The sequence below is a fragment of the Triturus cristatus genome, chromosome 2_1 (genome assembly GCF_964204655.1).
Source record: "Triturus cristatus chromosome 2_1, aTriCri1.1, whole genome shotgun sequence".
Lineage (NCBI taxonomy): Eukaryota > Metazoa > Chordata > Amphibia > Caudata > Salamandridae > Triturus > Triturus cristatus.
The window spans coordinates 10,297,594-10,319,893 of record NC_140581.1 but is presented as its reverse complement, the minus strand read 5'-3'; the positions used below and the strand labels follow the sequence as shown (position 1 = coordinate 10,319,893).

Here is a 22,300-nt window from a genome sequence, read left to right as displayed (position 1 = left end):
AGCACCTTGGCCAACCCAATCAGTACTACCATTTTCAGGGAGATTTCCCCCTTAATTACCATGGACCAGCAGTCCATGATTTTACAGCGTCTTTTTGGGGGCAGAGCGTTGCATAGCAAGCCCTCAGTTGCTCAGGCTTACAACCTCCTGAAGGACTAGCAGGGTGCCAACATTTTAATCCAGGGTCCTGCCATAAAGACTCCAGGGGTTTGCATAAGGCACCCCAGTTGTGCTCCTAAAGAGGGTACCCCTAGGTACCAATCAGCCTCCGGATTGCCCTGTAACTCTGCCAATGCTCTGGCGGTGGCCACTGTCATATGCACCTCCTTCCACCATGGCAGGTTCGATAACCTCCTGCAACCTGCAGTTACCAGTTCCTCTAGCAGGACCAGTTCCCTATCTATCTCTGGCAGGTTTGCTCCGTCCTTATTTGGGTACCATGTGGTGTTTGCATTAATGAGGCCATGCGTTAATTTACCAAGCCCTTCTTATTTTATTTTATTTTGAAATTAAGTTGAACCAAGCCCTCCTGCTTGGTGGGCTTCCACATAGCTTTATTTACCCTTCTGTTAAAATGCACAATGGACTCCTCGGAAGTTGGGAACTACTGTTCTCTTCTTAACCACAGTTCAGTGTGTTGTCCCTATGGTGCCCTCTGTGCCTATTTGTGCCTTCTGATTATGAGATGGCTGCGCCCTCTAATTCCCTCTCACTGCCCAAGCCCCGAACTCAGGATTCGCTGGTAACTATATCCAAACTGGCATACTACCAAAGTGAATTACGATATTGTTTGCTGTGCCAACCAGGTGGGCTTCTCACTGTCGCCATTATAATAGGCCAGCCTACAAACAAACATGGCAGCCTTCCTCTGTTGTGTAGTGCCTAGAAGTATAGAGAATCTGAGTGTTTAGACAACATTAACTAAGGGGTAGTTGTCAAGACTGATTCCGGACACCCCACAGTATATGCCAGCATTTAGCCCCTAACCTTACCAAGGAGCGAATAGTTTCTGTCAGACATCGAACATGACAACCCTTGATCCTTCAGAGATATTGGAAACAGTGCAGTACTTGTCGCTCAGTCACTCATGCTCACTTAGTCTCAGAGAGATACGCAGAATAAACATTGGGGACGTTTTTAATAAACATTCCTTGAAGCAGCATTATTCTAGTATAAAAAATATGAGTTGCAACAATCAACAGACAGAAGCTAACATAAGAGATTACAAACACCAACAGAGTAAATAGAAGATAGAATTCTACTATGGTGCTAAAACAGTGAATATATATGCAGGCATATATTAATGATAATTATCAAAAGTACTCCTACTGTGCGGACCCTATTTAAGTGTACCTAAGTGTGCCTAGTATGTATGTGTGTTAAAAGCCAAGAATCCCCTAGGAAAGAGCAAACGCCATTACCTGATGTGAGAGAACGAAGGACCCCGTCTTGGTCTCGAGTTGGACACCACACAAGGGGCGTCAGACTGCTGGATGTTTAAGTTTCTGCAGGTGGAGACCCCAGTGTTTGTGTCAGTGTGGAAGCTTCTCCTCAGTCTATCTAGTGAAAGTATGGTTCTTTTATTCCATCAAGATAGCCTTGGGGTTCCTTACAGTATCTATATGTTGTGAGTATGTAAATGAGCCTAAATCAATACCTGCAATTATGCAAAGTATATCCATCGCCCTAGGATGAAGATGACCATGACTTTAATACAGTGTGTGTTAATCCTGTTATGTACGTCCTGTGCAAGGGAATTTTCTAAGAATCTTCATGCATTATAAGTGAGGTTAGTTTCAAAGAAACCAATCGACATTTATACAGCACATAACTGGGTAAAATGTCAGCGCTAGAACCGTTATGCAGAGCAAGGTAGGACAAATGTAGGTGAAAGGTCATTTGCTACCTAGGACTAGGTTAGGAAACATAACACCCGCTCCTCATCTAAAGGTCAACAAGGTGAACCTATGCTAAACATATGCCACTTAAATGCATAAAACATCTTCATAAAATCAGTGTCTAAAAAATCTAAAAATATGTTGCATGTAAAAAAAGATGCTGTTGATAATTTTAAAAGCTCTATAGGTACACTAAAAAATTAGACAATATATGATCAGACTGAGTGTGCACATCCAAAGCCATAGTGCTTAGTGAGAGCAGAAGAAAATATGGTCTTGTTTTGGAAAAAGGCTGAATTGTTCCCATCACATGAAGAGCCAAATGTTTATGTGTTCTGTGTGGGAGATGCAACATCACTGTCCCTCGCATTTGAAGGCGATGGTCCCAGTAACACCTCTTGTATCAAGTCAATGGAGCAAAGGTGATCTTCCGCAGTTCCCACAACAGCCCGTGAGACTGCCATAGAGCCGTTGTCTATTCTGCCAGGAGTTGAAGCATCCGGTGGAGGCTCCAAGAATGCCATCATCAACATTGGAATTCACTGAGGAAACTGATACCCGTGGGCCTTTAAGGAGTCCAGTAGAACTTCTGCATCTGGCTGCACAACCAATGGAAGAGTCAGAAATATGCATTTGTATCCACAGAACAGGCAGCGGAACACAGGCAAGATGCAATCAAACCAGGCTGGTCTGAATGATAGGAACCAAGGCTCGCTCAGGTCCCAAAGCCGATGTGTGCCCAGAAAGAGCACCATGCGGGCACGACAATGTCGCACTAGCAGTGCCACTGCCATTTCTAGATGACCTGGGATGTCCATTGTGAAGCAGAAAAATTAAAATCAGGATGCCCACTACAAGTAATAGGACCAGTGGAAGCCCTCCAAAAATGCTTCCCAATACGGAGTGTATGAATGCTGGACTAACTCTGTAGATTGTTTGAAAGGTGCTCAATAGCCCAGAACCTATACATTTAAATATGTACACGATCCCCCTCTCAGCAGACATGTTAAAGATACAATGAACTGTTGTGTAGCTCATATTAAATTATACAGAATCTTGATCAGCATTCACTGTAGGATTGGTGTTAGAATGACTCAGAGCACCCCCTCCGGGTATGTTGGTGTTTTGTACCAACTTGCTCACAGTGCCACTAGGATCTCCTCTTACCAAGGATAGAATAATTTTTGGCAACCATCGAACATGACAACCCTGATCCCTCTAGACCGTGGAAAAAATATACTACCTTTTTCTCAGTCACTTGTGCTTACTTAGTCTATCTCAGAGTGATACGTAGAATAAACAGGCTGAGCATTTTCAATGAGTATTTATTAAACAGTTGTTATTCTGGTGTAGAATAGATGAGCTGCAACAACCATTTCCGGTCCAGGGAAGGCATGGCTTGGCAGTTCGGGCTGGACTGTTCCCATGAGGCACAGGGTCAGACTGATTTGCATATGGCCATGTCTGAACTGGGGTGGCAGAGTGGGCTAAAGAACGGTGATGGATCAAACCCAGATCTGTTGACTGGGTGTGAGTGATTGATTGGTTCTGATACTCCGTCCATCACCACCCCCTTTTGTACCGCTCTGCAACAACCATTAGACAGAATAAGATATAAATGATTTGCAGTACTATAAAGGTAAATTGATGGTATAGTTCTACCATCTTACAATAATCATGAATACACACGAGTATATAAAATACATGATAAAAAGATGCGTACTCCTACGATGAATCCCTAACTGGATGTACCTAATTGTACCTAGCATGTATTTAGGTGTTAAGCCAAGAATCCCTCTAGGAAAAAGTCAACCCCGTTACCTAAAGTGAGAGACTGTGGGACCCCGTCTTGGTCTCGAGTTGGACACCCCGCGAGGGATGTTAAACCACTGCAAGCTGTAGTGTCTGCATGCAGAAACCTCAGCGTCTCAGGTCAGTGTGTCCGCCGGGAAGTCCCGTTCTCCTCTATCTCTCTTAACAAGATGTGATGTGTATATACCCATAGGTCTCCTCAGGGGTCCTACCTCGCTGTATTACTGTCTCGGACTAAGAATGACGTCGGGCATGAACTCTTTACATAGATATTATACAGGAGATGGTAATCCTGCTGTGCTTCCAAGAGCCCTCATGCATAATGTATGAGATTTCGAACTAGGGAAAACCCGTGTTCGAAATACAGTGTTGTATCTAGGTAAAAGGTCAGTCCCTGTAAAGAGTTATAAGTGTAATGTAGGGCTGAAATAGGTGAAAGGTAATGAAGTTACCGGGGCCTATATTATGCTACCTATATGGAATATAACAGAACGATTTCCCTGAAATGGAGCGGGAAGTTCGTACGGACTAATACCTGTATCTCAGCGGAAGACCTTGCCAACTGGAAGACAAACATCTCTCGGGCTGAGGTTAGGCCACATCCTTCTGTAACTGTATGGCTTTCAGTCTGCTCAGAGAATCAAACTGTATAAAGAAAACATTTAATGAAGGCCGCAACATTGCCTCTCTATCTGTGTGGGCCGGTAGAAACAATATTTGCATACTACAAGTAACCCTGTGACCAGATATGCAATGCCTTGTACCATCCCACAACAACCTTGATCATTCAGCATCAAATAGTTCCCATTCGAGAGCAGCTTGAACACTGGATGAATCACGGCAGATGGAGAACACTTCAAGTGACAGGATCAATTAGCAACCAAAGCATTACAGGCTCCGTGAAGCGAAATATCCTTACAAACTGGAGACCCACTTAAAGCAACTGCTGAGAAGAACTTTAGTGTCCCCATTCTTGCATCTAAATCTATACAGTAATTCCCTGAACTCATTTATGTACCCTTCTCCTAGTGCTTCATATCTGCTTACCTGGTGATAGTGGAGACAGTATTGAAATTGGAAAGTTGTGACTGCCACTGAAATGTAGCCATGGATTAACCATTCTGTAGAAGGTGACTCAGCCACGGTGAAAGGAAATTGGTCTATTTAACATTGTATATTTTGCATCTCTTTGTGCCATTACTATCTGTCTTTCTGTTAGAATGTATGCAGAAAATGGAGTTGTACTGTTAATATGACGCCAGAGCACATGGCCAGAACTCAATGATTACAGCGTCCATCTTAGCAGTATAATGGACGTCAATTGCGATTGCCCATGTTGTAAAATAGACAAATCCTGTCCCATTATATCTATTGCAGAAGACTCAATGTTGCCCAGGGAATAAATCCTGGATGATAGGGTGGTCATACCATTGTCGACCACAGCCAAAGCCTTTTCTAGGTTAACCCTGCCAATCTCACGCAATCTCTCAGCAGCCTCCTGTTGACATATTTTCCATTGCTCATTGTTAATGGCATATAGGAAATGCTTTTGACATGGTTTCTGGGGACCTAACAAAAAATACCTAAGTTCCATGTCATCTGAGAGAACAGACAAGTGTTATTTCACTTGGGACAGTGTCGAGGTCTTTAGCCACTCTAGGCATAACTTCCGAACTCTGTAAGATGTCACTACCCCTGATTGTTCTGATTGTATGTAACATTGATCAGGCCTATGGATACTAATTCCTTTGCTGATACTGCGGTATCTTGACTTATACCTATTTGTGTCAATAGGCCAAATCAGCCATCCCTTCCAATTGGGGTTAGATTAATTGTATGAACCATTGTGTAGTATGGCATCTACAGTACCACCACTGTGTAGTGTGTAATTCTGCCAACCCTCAAAGTTTGTAAGTGAGGGAATCTGAGGTGTGTTCAAGTCCTTGTTCTTGGCTAGCCCAAGACTGGAAGTTTGTTACACTGTTGTTCAGGAAAAGAGTTTGATGTGGTATGAGGTATGCTCGAAATAGGGTCTCACCTCCCTGACCCTGCAAATTCTTAGCCCCCAGACAGATTTTGTGTGTATAGTGTTCCTCAAAAAGTCGAAACCCTGAAAAACACAATTGGGAAATAAAAGAAGCAGAATATTTCAGCTTGGTGTTGGTGAGAATATTTTTATTTGCAGGTGTAGGTGCAATCCTATAGTAATAAGAGGCCAGGTCTGAAGTGTTAAACCCAGAAAAATGAGCAACCTTCTGTGAAATTTTGTGGAACTACCTTTTGGCGGTGTTGGGCAATGTTCCCATTGATAGTAATGCAAAGCCTCATGTGGGATACTTGCTTTGTGCAAAAAAAGGCGACCATATTGCTGGCAACAAAACATGGTGTCAAAATTAGATGTACCATCATACAATTCATCGTATGAAAATGCAGCAGATTGTTCTAAATCAGACATCATAGTATTTACAGTTTCAAAGTCCCAATCATCAGAGATAGTACTAGACGTGATGATATCACTTAGAGATATTTTAAACAAATGTGACATTTTCAAAAGTTCAGTAGGACCATACACATCATAGGAAACTCTGTCCCAAACTATTTCTTCAGGAACTGGAACTGCTGTAATGTTCACTAAGGACAGGTCCCTCTTTTCACGGTGTGATGATGCATGTGGTTTCAGGACCAAGTTCACATGTTGGACTGCAGAGCATTCTGGGGGGTAATGTTCATTTTGGAACAAGAAAAAGAGTCACTACACCTATCCAAAGGACTAGGAACAATAGACCAATTGCAATCCAGAGCTGTATCCAGGTAGAAAAAAAGTAAGTCTTTTTCAGCCACAAGTAGAAACCATGAATTCATTGTTTGTGTGGAACCCACGCTGGTGGTGACTCAGGTTCACTTGAATCCAATGAGAAATTGTCTACATCAATGAAGTAACCAGACGCAGTCCGATCTATCTTTGGTAGCTCAGCAGGTTTTGAGGAACTGTCAGATGCCTCCTGTCAAGACATGTTCACATAGATGTTGGTATGTGTTTCATTTGTAGTTTGCTGCTGTTCCATTCCATTGTTGGTAACTCTGTCACTTTGTGAAGTGGAGTCTTCAAAAGTTATTAATGTTTCCATCTGAACTTCCTGTGTGGTAGCGAGAGGAGATCAATGGCTACTCAGGAGCCCACGTGGCCTACTGTTGACTGATGTTCATATAGTGTGGTTTGATCAGATCAACTGAGACAAATCTTTTTTCTTTCTTGCCAGCAAGAGGCGGAAGAAGTTCCTTGGGCAGCCAGGACAGAGACAGGCACTCTTTTTTGTCCACAATTGTTTCTCTGATCAGGTCCCCAATCCTCAGGACCCAAGGCCATAACAACTTTCACTTCTCCAGTGACAGTGCGTTTTACATGGACGTTGCTTTGTAATGCCCAGAATTCATTAAGTTCCTGTAAAACAGCCAAATGATCTTTGTTGTTAAATGGTTTTTCATCCACCACTGAGTTGTCACAGTCGAGGTCAGGTACCCACATTGCTATTCCAAACTGGGCTTCATATGGAGTACGGCCCCTAGTAGCTTTCTTGGGATGATGTTTAGTGCCCTCAAGACCCCATATAGGTGATTGGCCCAACTGCCACCCTGCCCTAATACCCTTGCTGTTAAGGATTGCTTTAAGTCCCGCTTCTTCTTCTGCACAATCAAATTTCCCTTGGAATGAAACAAGATGGAGTACCGCAAGGCCACACCCAAACTTCCCATGGCTCCTTCGTAAGCCTGTGAGCTAAAGGCAGGGCCACGTTCGGAATGTAATGTGCCAATTTGCTTATGTCCCTATGAAGACTTGCAAATCCTTTATAGCAGTTTGGGAGTCAGCCGAGTGCTGAGGCCAAACCCATAGGAATCTAGAGCATGAACCCACTGCCACTAAGATGTACTTGTAAGTAGGCCTGGGCAAAGCACTACGCTACGCTCGCGTAGTTTGCGCTACTTCGTACTACGCGAATTGCACGTAGCACAGTGCAAACACGCGTAGCAAAGCGTAGCGGTAATTTTTTGCTTGCTCGCGGTCCTCAACGTCAAGTTGGCGACCGCGAGCAAGCAAAATGACATCCCAGCGAGACTTTTTCCTTGTTCGCGATTAGCAACATCAAGTTGCCGATCGCGAGTGTGGAAAAATAAACCACCCGGCGAGATTCTCAACGCGGGGAGGTCAGGTTTCTCATTGCGCGTGGTCGCGTATGCTCACGACCACTCGCAATGAGAAACTACCAGTCCGCGTTGAGAAAGCTGCCGCTCGAGCAAAAATCTATTCGAGCGGCAGAGAACGACAGCTCGCACTGTGCAAGATGCCGTTTTCAATGATTGCACAGTGCCGGATGCTTGTCCACACTGTGCAATCATTGAAAACGGATTCTTGCACAGTGTGAAGAGGGTACTACGCAGTTCGCCAAGTGCTACCGTAGCTCGCGTAGTGCGAAGTGCACTTTGCCTAGCTACGCATAGCACTACTTCGCGGGTTACTTGTAAGCCCCGTCAGATTGTAGGGGGCGACAGTGGTCCAAATAGACACATGTGAGAGCTCTGTCTGAAATAAGTAAATCTGTTTGTGGTGAACGTGCTATGGTGGAACCCTTCATTTGCTGACCGATGTCGCACTAAAGGACAAAGCCCTTGGCCACCAATAACACTGCTTTAGTAGTCAAATGGTTGCAGCGATACCTGCGTTTGCTGAACCCAGACCCTCGTGTGCAGCTAGAATTAATCCTAATCCCCGATCCATGTTTGGTATTACTCTAGCCCCCACTCCTGGAATTTGGGTACATATAGAATGTTTTGTGCATCTAACTTGTAGGAGCTGTTGTGCATAATGTTTACAGCTATCATTATCTGTCTATCCTCATACTACAACAAATGATTGCAGCAATAGCAGCAGTTTTCACTGTTGCCTTGGTGGCTTCATCAGCCAATGAATTCCCTTCAACGTGCATGCCAACACACTGATGAATCAATGTGTGAATTACATGAGCCTGTGGCAAGAGAGACCGCGTCTGCATATTGTTGGGACGGAACTTGCCGTCCCGCATATGTCTCTTCACATTCTCACATGCTGCGCTGTATTGCTGTTTACTTCCTACAGCAGGCTGGGCAGACCCATCAGTATAAATGATGTATTCGTACTGATGTAGAGGCATTATTTCATTCGGGAGAGGATGTTCTTGTTTGTACTGCAGAAATGCTTGTTTCTTTAATGTAGAATCATATTTGTAGTCTACATCTGTTGCAGTGAGAGAATTAGCCCATTGTATCCATTGCAGATGCAGTGCTTTTGCTTTTGGAATGCTTGCTTTGATAACTGCCTCTAAGTTTGGTACTGGAGTCTCAACTATTATGCTTTTCCCCTGAGCTGGTGCTCTTTCTCTCACTATAGCAGTCTGTACTGCTGTCAGAATGGTTTCTGTGAATGCAAAAACACATTTCAAAGTTTGTGTACAAATGGGATTTTTATGCTATGGGTACAGTTTCGCCTTCATTGAAGGTTAGGTAGGTGTGCCCTGAATGACCCGCGACTACACGGATCACCAAATTTCTGGTATTTACTAGGCCTGGGCGGTAAATTCCGTTCCGCTCGCGGAATTTGCGGAATTTGCGTAATTTCGCGTTCCGCGGAGAACGCGAAATTGCTCAAAAGTCTGCTTTCCGCGATTTCGCGAAATTTTTGCTTGTTCGCGTTCTCAAAATGCGTGTTCGCGAGATATTTCTCCCCGAGCACGCAAACAGCAATTGTGAACAGGAAAAAAGCATCGCGAACAAGGAATTCCGCGTGTTCGCGGAATTTCTGCGTGTTCGCGGAGATTTTTACCGTTTCGCGGAGATTTGCGTAACGCAATTACGCAAATTCCGCCCACCCCTAGTATTTACATGTGTGTATAAGTGTTTGGTAGCTATCATGTCAGCTTAAACTGAACAAAGGATTTCTGTGTGTTCCTGTGACCAATGTTGTACTGCTAAATCAGGTCTGATTAGGTCGGAAAAAGGTTTAACCCTTTCTGTGTAATCCAAAATGGATGTTCTGCCAACATTTAGGAATCCTAAATGGATTATAAACTTTTTGGAGTCTTTGGAGGTTGGAGCAGCACACATTTTTCAAAAGAATTAGCTGCCAGGCTTTTTCCTTCCTTTGATATCCCATATCCCAAAAATACAACTTTGTGATGGGCAATTTTTGATTTTGCAAAGTTAAATTTGTAGCTCACTGTGGTGAACCCCAGAATTACGTAATTCACCCTTTTCAATTGATCCAATAATTTGTCCGGTCATGTAAATATCATCTATGTAGGACAATTCCTACTAATCACAATTTTGAAGTAACTCTGATACTCTTGCTGAGAACAACCCCGGGCTATTCTTATACCCTTGGAGCAGTCTACAGAATTAGTGTTGAGAGCCTAGTGCCCAGAATACTGTCAAATATCTGCTTTCAGGCACTATATTTTGGTAAAATAATCCATTTTAGATATCTAGTGTTGTTTTGTATTTTTTCTGCACAATGTTATTCATTAATGCGGCACTGTGTGCATTTTGTAACTCGAATATTCATGTGCATGTGTTTAAATGCCTTTAGTCTAAAACTAAACAATATGAATCGTCTGGTTTCATTACAGGAAACAAAGGATTATTCATGGAAGAGGTGCAATTTTCAATCACATCTTGGTATTCAAGTTAATCTAGGATCTCCCTGACTTGTTTCTTTGAGTCACGTTTTATTGGGCACAGCCTCTGTGGTGTAGGAGTAGATTTTAATGGGATATTGTGGTGAGGTGACTCAGCATCCCAACCTACATGATTGTAGTAAACTCCTGTGCAAATGAATGTTTACGTGACTCTGGGACAAGGTTAGAGAAGGATGGTAATTTTGTGTCTTCCCCTTTAGGGCAATCCATAACGAAATCAGGCAGGCAATCCTTTTCAGCCAAAAGGATGTCATATCCATTTGTCAGTTTCTCCCAAAATAGACCTTTCACTTTCCTGGGTATGTCCCCCTCCATTTGGAGTGTAATCCTGTGTAAACGATGTGGGACACTTACCCTTTTATCCGGTGTACCCACCGAAATATGTTCATTCAACGCTGCTGTCATCAAAAATTCCATCAGGTTCTGGCAAGCTATTATTGCTGCTGCTGTGCTGTCTAACATCATCAGAGCCCATTCCCTGTTCAGTAGTAGAGTCCTTAGTTGCCTGTGCATTTCTTATTTTAAGGCCAGCTACCTTCTTCTTTTTAAATTGAGGTTTAATTTTGGGTTTATCTTCTTTTTTGATAATATAGTCTGAATTGCGATGTGTCTCCCTTTGCAGCTTGACTCTCTCTTCTGATCTGCTTTCTGACCGTCCTTCACTCTCCGAATAAGTATCCTGATACCTGTCAGGTTTTTTAATGTTATCACGGTTTCTAATGGTATATCGTTTCTCAGAGGGCTCCTGTTAAGGAGACCCACCCCTAGATCGTTATGCATTTTGCTTATTATTTTTAAATGGTTATGATCCCATTTCTTTTTTGAAGAATCGGGTGCTTGCTTTGATTTTTCCTTTTTAGGATTACTCGTTACTTTTGGTTTTAGAGGTCTATCTCCCAAGTTATCTCTACCCAGCGAAGCATAGGTATCTTCGATAATATTTGGTAATTCTCGCTCTTGTTGTACAGGAGTGAATCCTCTCAGGCGTTGGCGTATAGCTACCGCCGCTGCCTCCCCTTTTATGTTCTCTAACATAATTGCTGATATCTGGGCAAAATTGCCTATCATTTTTATCCCCAAGTCAAAGGCAGGCTCTGCCCCGTACTCATTCTGTATTTGTTTCAATACATCTAGAATAACTGCTATTGAGGGGGGTTCCATTAGTTCTGGTAGAAACAGCAGCAAAATCTGTACCCCAAGTGGTAAATCTTCTATCAGGAGAGCTATCCCCATTGGCAAGCAAATTGTGTGCTTTCCCTGCGGGCCCGTATGGGGAAATACTGCTTCAAGCTATGCTATTTTTTCTATGCTATCCAGAAAGCTAGTTGCCAACGTTTAGTGGGCATTCTTCCCATAATCGTGTTCAGCGTTTGTGGGCTTATTTTTGTTGTAGGCATTTGTGGTTGACCAGCTTGACTAGCCCCCGCAGGTTAAATTGTAAGTGTTCACGTTACGAACTGTGTAAGATTTCTGTGTAGTTTTACTATATCTTTGTAAAGTGTGCATAAGTCTGCTGCTGGCAATGTATCAATCTCTGGATGCCGTGTGTAAGTAGCTGGGACCGGCCAAGTCGCTCCGTCTCTGCTGAGCCGACCGAGTCTCACATTTTCTGTGGTGTGGGCGCCTTTAAACCAAATAGTATGTTCTTAATAAGTTAACAGGACTTCTATGTCCACATATGGAAAGTGTTTTTCAGGTGTCTCCACTTCAATGTAAGTATGAAACAAATGTGTGTGTGCATCTGCAGGTGCAAATCTAACCCAAGAATAGAATACCTCTGTTCTAATCTGAATGCCTCGTGTGCCTCAATCACAAAGGTAACATTTCCACCCGTTGCTGGGAGGCCGTGTTCTACTAATTTTATAGTAACTGCATGTCTGCAATTTTGTGTAATGTTAAGAGCAGCATCCTGATGTTCTTCCCCTGCATTCGGAACGCTACGCTCTTGGACAGACATTGTGAGAGGAAGTAGTATTGAAAAGGGGGCTTTGCACAATATGGGGAACTATAATCCTTCAAGCTTGCACAAACCTACAGCCAATACATAGGATATACTTACTCAGCTGAGGCGGATTTCCCTTCCCACCTCAGACGTCTGTGGGTTGAGGTGAGATGGGGTCTCTGAGAAAGCATTACTGAGCTACTCAGATTTGACCATTAAATAAGAACCAAATCAATGTTGGTCGCCATGTCATGTAGTTCCTAAAAGTATATAGGATCTGCGCGTTTAGACAACATAATCTAAGGGATTGGTGTCAAGAATGATTCCGGACAACCCGCAGGATATGCCAGCCTTTAGACCAGTGCCACTATAAACCCCATATCTTTACCAAGGAGCAAATAGTTTCTGGCAACCATCGAGCATGACAACCCTTGATCCTTCATGAATCGTGGACACAGTACAGTATTTCACTTAGTTACTCGTGCTCACTTCATCTCAGAGGAATACACAGAAGAAACGTTGGGGACGTTTTCAAGAAGCATTTATTGAACCAGCTTGATTGTAGTATAAAACACATGAGTTGCGAAAATTGTAGACGGAAGCTAACGTAAGAGATTACAAGCACCAACAGAGTATATAGAAGGTAGAATTCTACCGTATTGCTAAAACACTGAATATATGCAGGCAAATAATATTGACAATAATCAAGCATACTCCTAGTATGCGGACCCTATCTAAGTATACCTAAGTGTACCTAGCATGTATGTGGATGTAAGACAAGAATACCCTAGGAAAGAGCGAATCCCATTACCTGATGGGGTAGCAAGAAGGACCCCATCGTGGTCTCGAGTTGGACCCTCCACAAGGGACGTCAGACCACTGCGTGCTGATGCTTCTGCGTGCAGGGACCTCAGCGTCTGTGTCAGTGTGGAAGCGTCTCCTCTGTCTATCTAGTGATCGTATAGTTCTTTTATACCATAAAGAGAGCCTTGGGGTTCCTTACACAATCAATATGCTGTGAGTTCAATTATGTAAATGAGCTTAAATCAATACCTGCAATTCTGCACAGTAGTTCTATCTCCCTAGGATGAAGAACACCATGACCTTTATACAGAGTATGTTAAACCTGTTATGTACGTCATGTGCAGGGGACTATTCTAAGAATCCGCATGCATAATGAATGAGGCTAGTTTCAAGAAAAACAAATCAACATTTAAACTGCGCACAAGTGGTTAAAAGGTCAGTGCTAGACTCGTTATGCAGAACAAGGTGGGACAAATGTAGGTGAAAGGTCTTTTGCTGCTTAGGCCGGGGTTGGGGAACCTAACACATGAGGTTCATTTATTGAAGCCAGAAAAATAAGAACTCTGTTGCCGCAGGTGTCAATCCTGCTTAATTTGGGTTGACGGGACTGCGCATGCCCCGGGGTGTCTGGTGAACTGCTGCCCCAACTCCAACTTACTGGAGCTGAGCGGTAAGCCTTTTGGTGGTGAATAATATATAAAATATAGGGCTTTTCCCTAATTACATAAATTGAGAGATCCTTAACCTGCCACACAACCGTTGAGGAGCAGAGGCAGGAATCAACATGCCATGAATGGGCGTTTCCATAGAATTAGGCAATGCTCTTCCATGCGAGATCTGAATTAATCATTTAAAAGATGGGGACACCGAGAATGGAATTCAGGCTAGTTCACCTAACCAAGAATGGACCCGACACTCCTCTGCTCATCCTGCTGTGACCCACAATTCCTATCTTGCTGGCCGTGACCGCGAGGGACACAATATGGACCTAGCAGCTCCCCTAACTGCCCCCTCTGAACCTAAGCTGGGCTATCCCGCACATAATTCCAACCTCCGCTCGCATGGCTCGTGCTGCTACCCTGACCTCTGAATCTGAGCTAGGCCATCCCAGAATTCAGGACCTGGCTGGGGCCTGGGCAGACCACAGGCCAGCCTCACCTGCTGTTGATGGTGGGCCCTGCTTACCCTTGCACCCACAGGCCCAGTCACCTCTGCCCCTGAACTCTGATAAGCAATAGGTGGGTTGTCGGAATGCCCAACAGTGCACTGCGGAAAGCCCCTGAGAAAGGAGCCACTCAGCGAGGCGATCGCTTCTTGTAACCGGGCAGGTTGCCCTGCTCAATGTACATAAGGCCCCGAACAGAGGGGCAGAGGCGCTTCTCGTCGTCGACTGGGAGTGCTATGTGCACATCACCACTCCCACGGAACTCCGAAGAGGGCGGCCCTAGTCCTGGACAAAGTGTCAAGCATGGCCAGTGAATGAGGGCAAGTGTAAGTACCTTGCCCCAGCCCACAGCTCGCCAAAAATCATTCAGCAGGGGCGCCAGACTTTGGGGGGGGGGGGGGCTCCCATGGGGAAGGGGCCCAGTGAATGGTGCACGGGATGTGCCTAATGCAGCACTAAGAGGATTGCCCTCTTGCAGGAGCACACTGCGTGTGCCGCTGGAAGCCACAGAATCTGTCCATGGGCGCCAACCTGAGAGGCTCCAGTGCCCCACTCTGACAGAGGGTGTCAATTCAAGATAGAAAGAAGAGCGCCCATTGTGATCTTCTTCAGATAATGCAGCACGTGGCTGCCAAAAGGTGTCAGTGGAACTAACTGGGGGTGAGAGGGGTGCTGCCAGTTGCTGCAACACAGAGAAGGTGCCCTCCCTGATTCACTTTGCCGGCAGGCTCTATACTCACTGCTATGAGCAAGATGGAACTGCAGACCAGGCGAAGTGGCCGCGGCGGGTCCAGCTGTTTCTAATGCAGTCATTTGAGCCCAGCTCACAAGCGAACACTCACATGTCTCACTCACAGTATGCCAGTGGCGTGAAGGAGTTAAAATGCTTTACTAATGCATGTTAGTGCTGTGATGCGGATAACCACACTATAATGCGTTAGTCTAACGCCTGATGTATGGTACCTGGCAGAAGTGTAGTAATCTTCATTACTTCAATACTTCATTGCTTATTCCAAAGCTTTTGTTATCAATTTCTCACCCTGCAGGTTGTGAAGGGTAGAACCCTTAATAAAATAGAAAGAAGGAAGCCCGACTTCCCTTAACATATCAAGAATTAAATAAAAGATGTTGTGTGAAGGGTGCTGTAGTAAGACATTGTATTCCTAATGCCAAAGTAAGAAATGGGGTAAGGAATGCAGAATAAAGACAATTGCTGATAAGTGATCCAAACGTTAGCACTTCCTCTCTCACATTTCACTCACATGTCTTGTGCCTTTACCAGCCTTAAAGGGTTCAAACTGTGTCACATGTCTTCATTCAAGTGAAACAAGCAAGACAAGGGATCAATGCATGAGGCAACTCCAACAAAGTTTTAGACAATAGGAAACTGAAATAGAAGATCAGAGGAAACTGCAAAAATAAGTAAGGCACAAAAAAACAAACAGCTGCAAAGCCTCAAACAACAATTGCCTCCGAGCTAAAGAGTGACATTTGTGCTGTGCGTATTTGCTGAGTTTCAACAGAATGCGTGTTGAAGTTGCTGTGCTCCTTAGACAGACAGCAGAAGCCGCAGCCACTCGCGCTCTCTTAGTTTGTTGTTCCTGTGCTTCTTAAACAGACAGCAGAAGCCGCAGCCACTCACGCTCTCTTAGTTAGTTCCTGTGCTCCTTAGACAGACAGCAGAAGCCGCAGCCACTCACGCTCTCTTAGTTAGTTCCTGTGCTCCTCGGACAGACAGCAGAAGCCGCAGCCACTCGCGCTCTCTTAGTTTGTTGCTCCTGTGCTCCTAAAGCCGACAGGAGATGCTGCAGCCACTCGCGCTCTCTTAGTTTGTTGTTCCTGTGCTCCTCGGACAGAGAGCAGAAGCCGCAGCCACTCACGCTCTCTTAGTTTGTTGTTCCTGTGCTCCTGAGACAGACAGCAGAAGCCACAGCCACTCACGCTCTCTTAGTTTGTTGTTCCTGTGCTCCTGAGACAGACAGCAGAAGCCGCAGCCACTCACGCTCTCTTAGTTAGTTCCTGTGCTCCTCGGACAGACAGCAGAAGCCTCAGCCACTCGCGCTCTCTTAGTTTGTTGCTCCTGTGCTCCTAAAGCTGACAGGAGATGCTGCAGCCACTCGTGCTCTCTTAGTTTGTTGTTCCTGTGCTCCTTGGACAGAGAGCAGAAGCCGCAGCCACTCACGCTCTCTTAGTTTGTTGTTCCTGTGCTCCTGAGACAGACAGCAGAAGCCACAGCCACTCACGCTCTCTTAGTTTGTTGTTCCTGTGCTCCTGAGACAGACAGCAGAAGCCGCAGCCACTCGCGCTCTCTTAGTTTGTTGTTCCTGTGCTCCCTGGACAGAGAGCAGAAGCTGCAGCCACTCGCGCTCTCTTAGTTTTTTGTTCCTGTGCTCCTTAGACAGACAGCAGAAGCCGCAGCCACACGCGCTCTCTTAGTTTGTTGTTCCTGTGCTTCTTAAACAGACAGCAGAAGCCGCAGCCACTCACACTCTCTTAGTTAGTTCCTGTGCTCCTTAGACAGACAGCAGAAGCCGCAGCCACTCGCGCTCTCTTAGTTTGTTGTTCCTGTGCTCCTCGGAGAGAGAGCAGAGGCCGCAGCCACTCGCGCTCTCTTAGTTTGTTGTTCCTGTGCTCCTTAGACAGACAGCAGATGCAGCAGCCACTCGCGCTCTCTTAGTTTGTTGTTCCTGTGCTCCTCGGAGAGAGAGCAGAAGCTGCAGCACTCACGCTCTCTTGGATTATTGTTACTGTGCTCCTTAGACAGACAGCAGAAGCCGCAGCCACTCGCGCTCTCTTAGTTTGTTGTTCCTGTGCTCCTTAGACAGACAGCAGAATCCGCAGCCACTCACGCTCTCTTAGTTTGTTGTTCCTGTGCTCCTCGGAGAGAGAGCAGAGGCTGCAGCCACTCGCGCTCTCTTAGTTTGTTGTTCCTGTGCTCCTTAGACAGACAGCAGATGCAGCAGCCACTCGCGCTCTCTTAGTTTGTTGTTCCTGTGCTCCTCGGAGAGAGAGCAGAAGCCGCAGCCACTCGCGCTCTCTTAGTTTGTTGTTCCTGTGCTCCCTGGACAGAGAGCAGAAGCCGCAGCCACTCGCGCTCTCTTAGTTTGTTGTTCCTGTGCTCCTCGGAGAGAGAGCAGAGGCCGCATCCACTCGCGCTCTCTTAGTTTGTTGTTCCTGTGCTCCTTAGACAGACAGCAGATGCAGCAGCCACTCGTGCTCTCTTAGTTTGTTGTTCCTGTGCTCCTGAGACAGACAGCAGAAGCCGCAGCCACTCGCGCTCTCTTAGTTTGTTGTTCCTGTGCTCCTCGGACAGACAGCAGAAGCCGCAGCCACTCGCGCTCTCTTAGTTTGTTGTTCCTGTGCTCCTCGGAGAGAGAGCAGAGGCCGCAGCCACTCGCGCTCTCTTAGTTTGTTGTTCCTGTGCTCCTTAGACAGACAGCAGATGCAGCAGCCACTCGTGCTCTCTTAGTTTGTTGTTCCTGTGCTCCTCAGAGAGAGAGCAGAAGCCGCAGCCACTCGCGCTCTCTTAGTTTGTTGTTCCTGTGCTCCTTAGACAGACAGCAGAAGCCGCAGCCACTCGCGCTCTCTTAGTTTGTTGTTCCTGTGCTCCTTAGACAGACAGCAGAAGCCGCAGCCACTCGTGCTCTCTTAGTTTGTTGTTCCTGTGCTCCTCGGAGAGAGAGCAGAGGCCGCAGCCACTCGCGCTCTCTTAGTTTGTTGTTCCTGTGCTCCTTAGACAGACAGCAGATGCAGCAGCCACTCGCGCTCTCTTAGTTTGTTGTTCCTGTGCTCCTGAGACAGACAGCAGAAGCCGCAGCCACTCGCGCTCTCTTAGTTTGTTGTTCCTGTGCTCCTCGGACAGACAGCAGAAGCCGCAGCCACTCGCGCTCTCTTAATTTGTTGTTCCTGTGCTCCTCGGACAGAGAGCAGAAGCCGCAGCCACTCGCGCTCTCTTAGTTTGTTGTTCCTGTGCTCCTTAGACAGACAGCAGATGCAGCAGCCACTCGCGCTCTCTTAGTTTGTTGTTCCTGTGCTCCTCGGAGAGAGAGCAGAAGCTGCAGCACTCACGCTCTCTTGGATTATTGTTACTGTGCTCCTTAGACAGACAGCAGATGCAGCAGCCACTCGCGCTCTCTTAGTTTGTTGTTCCTGTGCTCCTGAGACAGACAGCAGAAGCCGCAGCCACTCGCGCTCTCTTAGTTTGTTGTTCCTGTGCTCCTCGGACAGACAGCAGAAGCCGCAGCCACTCGCGCTCTCTTAATTTGTTGTTCCTGTGCTCCTCGGACAGACAGCAGAAGCCGCAGCCACTCGCGCTCTCTTAGTTTGTTGTTCCTGTGCTCCCTGGACAGACAGCAGAGGCCGCAGCCACTCGCGCTCTCTTAGTTTGTTGTTCCTGTGCTCCTGAGACAGACAGCAGAAGCCGCAGCCACTCGCGCTCTCTTAGTTTGTTGTTCCTGTGCTCCTCGGAGAGAGAGCAGAGGCCGCAGCCACTCGCGCTCTCTTGATTTATTGTTACTGTGATCTTGAAGTAGGATGTTTGCACCAATTCACTCTTTATCACTCAAGCTGGCCTAATCACGTAATTTCTGTCATTTCGCATCATGAGAGTAATATGTAATTACTGCAAATACTCTGGCATAATTAAAGTTTTGTCAAGGCCTAAACATCATCAGCAGAATCTTATACTCTCTTATACTGATGTCCGCACCCTGCCACTGTGCATTGAGTTATTACATTGAGTGTTATTACTGGTGTCCAGGATTGCACACTGTTTGACTCCTGTCTATGTTTTTTTCCAACGTCTGACAGGTCTCTGAGCACCTGGACCAATATGGGGCACTTGTGAAGAAGCAGCTGGACTTTGAGAAGTTGTACACCACCCCCGGAAAGTACACAATCCAGGTTATAGACAGAAAACCCATAGACTTCAGGTGGGTGATATGAAACTAGAACGCTGCTGCCTGACACAACTCTGATAAAGCAAGAAGAGGCACGTGGTGGCTCTGACACCCACACACCTTGGGTACACTTTTGTACAGCAGACTTCCATTGTGGTGATCATTTTACGGCCAGTCATCAATGCAACAGTTTTATTACAGGTTTTTATCACAGACCCTTTTAAACTGAGCTCACAAATGAATATACATTGTTTGTTAAATGCACTAATTTAAGAACAATGTTAGTGGTTCACTATCTTCTAAAATCCACGAGTTGCCACAATTTCAGCCACAACTCTGTTTCATTCACAAGCAAGAACCTTCACCCTTGTTGCATTGGTGATGCTCAGAGGGTGGCATGGGTGACACCAACTGGCACAGATGCTGTATAGACACTGGTATGGGTGACACAGACTGGCACAAATGATGTATAGACACTGGACTGGGTGACACAGACTGGCACAGAGGATGTATAGACACTGGCATGCGTGGCACAGATGATGTAAAGACACTGGCATGGGAGACACAGACTGGCACAGATGATGTATAGACACTGGCATGGGTGACTCAAACTGGCACAGATGATGTATAAACACTGGCATGGGAGACACAGACTGGAACAGATGATGTATGAATACTGGCATGGGAGACACAGACTGGTATAGAAGATGTATAGACACTGGCATCAATGATTCAGACAGGCACAGATGTTATATAGACACTGGCATGGGTGACTCAGACTGGCACAGATGATGTATAGACACTGGCATGGGTGACACAGAATAGCAAAGATGATGTATAGACACTGGCATGGGAGACACAGACTGGCACAGATTATGTATAGACACTGGCATGGGAGACACAGACTGGAACAGATGATGTATGAATACTGGCATGGGTGACACAGATTGGCACAGATAATGTATAGACACAGGCATGGGTGACACACACTGGCACTGATGATGTATAGACACTGGCATGGGTGACACAGACTGGCAGAATGATGTATATACACTGGCATGGGTGACACATACTGGCACAGATGATGTATAGACACTGGCATGGGTGACAGACTGGCACAGATGATGTATAGACACTGGCATGCATGATACAGATGTTGCATGGACACAGACTGCAAAGATTATATATAGACACTGGCATGAGAGACACAGACTGGCACAGATGATGTATAGATATGGGCATGGGTGACACAGACCGACACCGGGGATGTATAGACACTGGCATGGGTGACAAAGACTGACACACATGATGTATAGACACTGTCATGGGAGATTCATACTGGCACATATGATGTATGGACACTGGCATGGGTTACACAGACTGACAAGAGTAACGAATGCGAACCTGGCATAAGCAAGGACCAGAACCCCAAATCAGAGTAACCAATGCAAACCTGGAATAAGCAAGGCTGAGAACCCCCAGTCAGAGTAACAATTGCAAACCTGGCATAAGCAAGGCCCAGAACCCCCAATCAGAGTAACAAATAAAAACCTGGCATAAGCAAGGCCCAGGACCCCCAATCAGAGTAGCAAATGGAAACCTTGCATAAGCAAGGTCCAGAACCCCCAATCAGAGTATTGAATGCAAACCTGGCATAAACAGGGCCCAGAACTCCCAATCGGTGTAACCAATGCAAAACTGGCATAAGCAGGGCCGAGAACCCCCACTCCATGTAACCAATGTAAACCTGGTCTAAGCAGTTTCCAGAACCCCCGCAATCGGAGTAACAATGCAAATCTGGGATGAGCAAAGCCCAGAACCTCCAATCGGAGTAATGAATGCAAACCTGGAATAAACAGGGCCCAGAACCCCCAATCAGAGTAACGAATGAAAACCTGGGATAAGTTGAGCCCAGAACCCCCAATCAGAGTAACAAATGCAATCCTTGCATAAGCAAGACCCAGAACCTGTAATCAGTGTAACAAATGCAAACCTTGTGATAAGCAAGGCCCAGAACCCCCAATCAGTGTAACCATTGCAAATCTGGCATAAGCAAGGCCCAGAGCCCCCCAATCAAAATAACAAATGCAAACCTGGCATAGGCAAGGCCCAGAACCCCCAATCAGTGTAACCATTGCAAACCTGGCATAAGCAAGGCCCAGAGCCCCCCAATCAAAATAACAAATGCAAACCTGGCATAGGCAAGGCCCAGAACCCCCAATCAAAATAACAAATGCAAATCTGGCATAAGCAAGGCCCAGAGCCCCCCAATCAAAATAACAAATGCAAACCTGGCATAGGCAAGGCCCAGAACCCCCAATCAGTGTAACCAATGCAAACCTGGCATAAGCAAGGCCCAGAACCCCCAATCGAAGTAACCAATGCAAACCTGGCATAAGCAGGGCCCAGAACCCCCAATCAGTGTAACAAGTGCAAACCTGGCATAAGCAGGGCCCAGAACCCCCAATCAGAGTAACAAATGCGAACCTTGAATAAGCAGGGCCTGGAACCCCCAATCAGATTAACGAATGCGAACCTGCCATAAGCAGGGCCCATAACCCCCAATCAGAATGACACATGCAAACCTGGCATAAGCAAGGCCCAGGAACCCCAATCAGAGAAACAAATGCAAACCTGGCATAAGCAACGCCCAGAACCCCGAGTCAGAGTTACTAATGTAAACCTGGAATAAGCAAGGCCCAGAACCCCCATTCAGAGTAACGATTGCAAATTTGGCATAATCAGGGCCCAGAACCTCCAATCAGAGTAACGAATGCAAACCTGGCATAAGCAAGGCCCAGAACCCCTAATCAGAGTAACAAATGCAAATCTGGCATAAGCAGGGCCCAGAACCCCCAATCAGAATAACGAATGCAAACGTGGCATAATCAGGGCCCAGAACCCCTAATCAGAGTAACAAATGCAAATCTGGCATAAGCTAGACCTAGAACCCCCAATGAGAGTAACAACTGCAAACCAGGCTTAAGCAGGGCCCAGAACCTCCAATCAGAGTAACAAATGCAATCCTTGCATAAGCAAGAACCAGAACCTGTAAT

At 45.8% G+C, this 22,300-nt stretch overlaps 1 protein-coding gene across 1 annotated transcript in view; it reads left to right on the top strand.

Annotated features, from left to right (window-relative positions):
• LOC146863607 (uncharacterized) overlaps positions 1-22,300 on the top strand; it is a 442,187-nt gene that overhangs the window by 405,666 nt on the left and 14,221 nt on the right. The window contains exon 8 of the mRNA XM_085627628.1: positions 19,156-19,277. Coding sequence (XP_085483754.1) covers positions 19,156-19,277 — 122 coding nt within the window. The remainder of the gene's footprint in view (positions 1-19,155; positions 19,278-22,300) is intronic.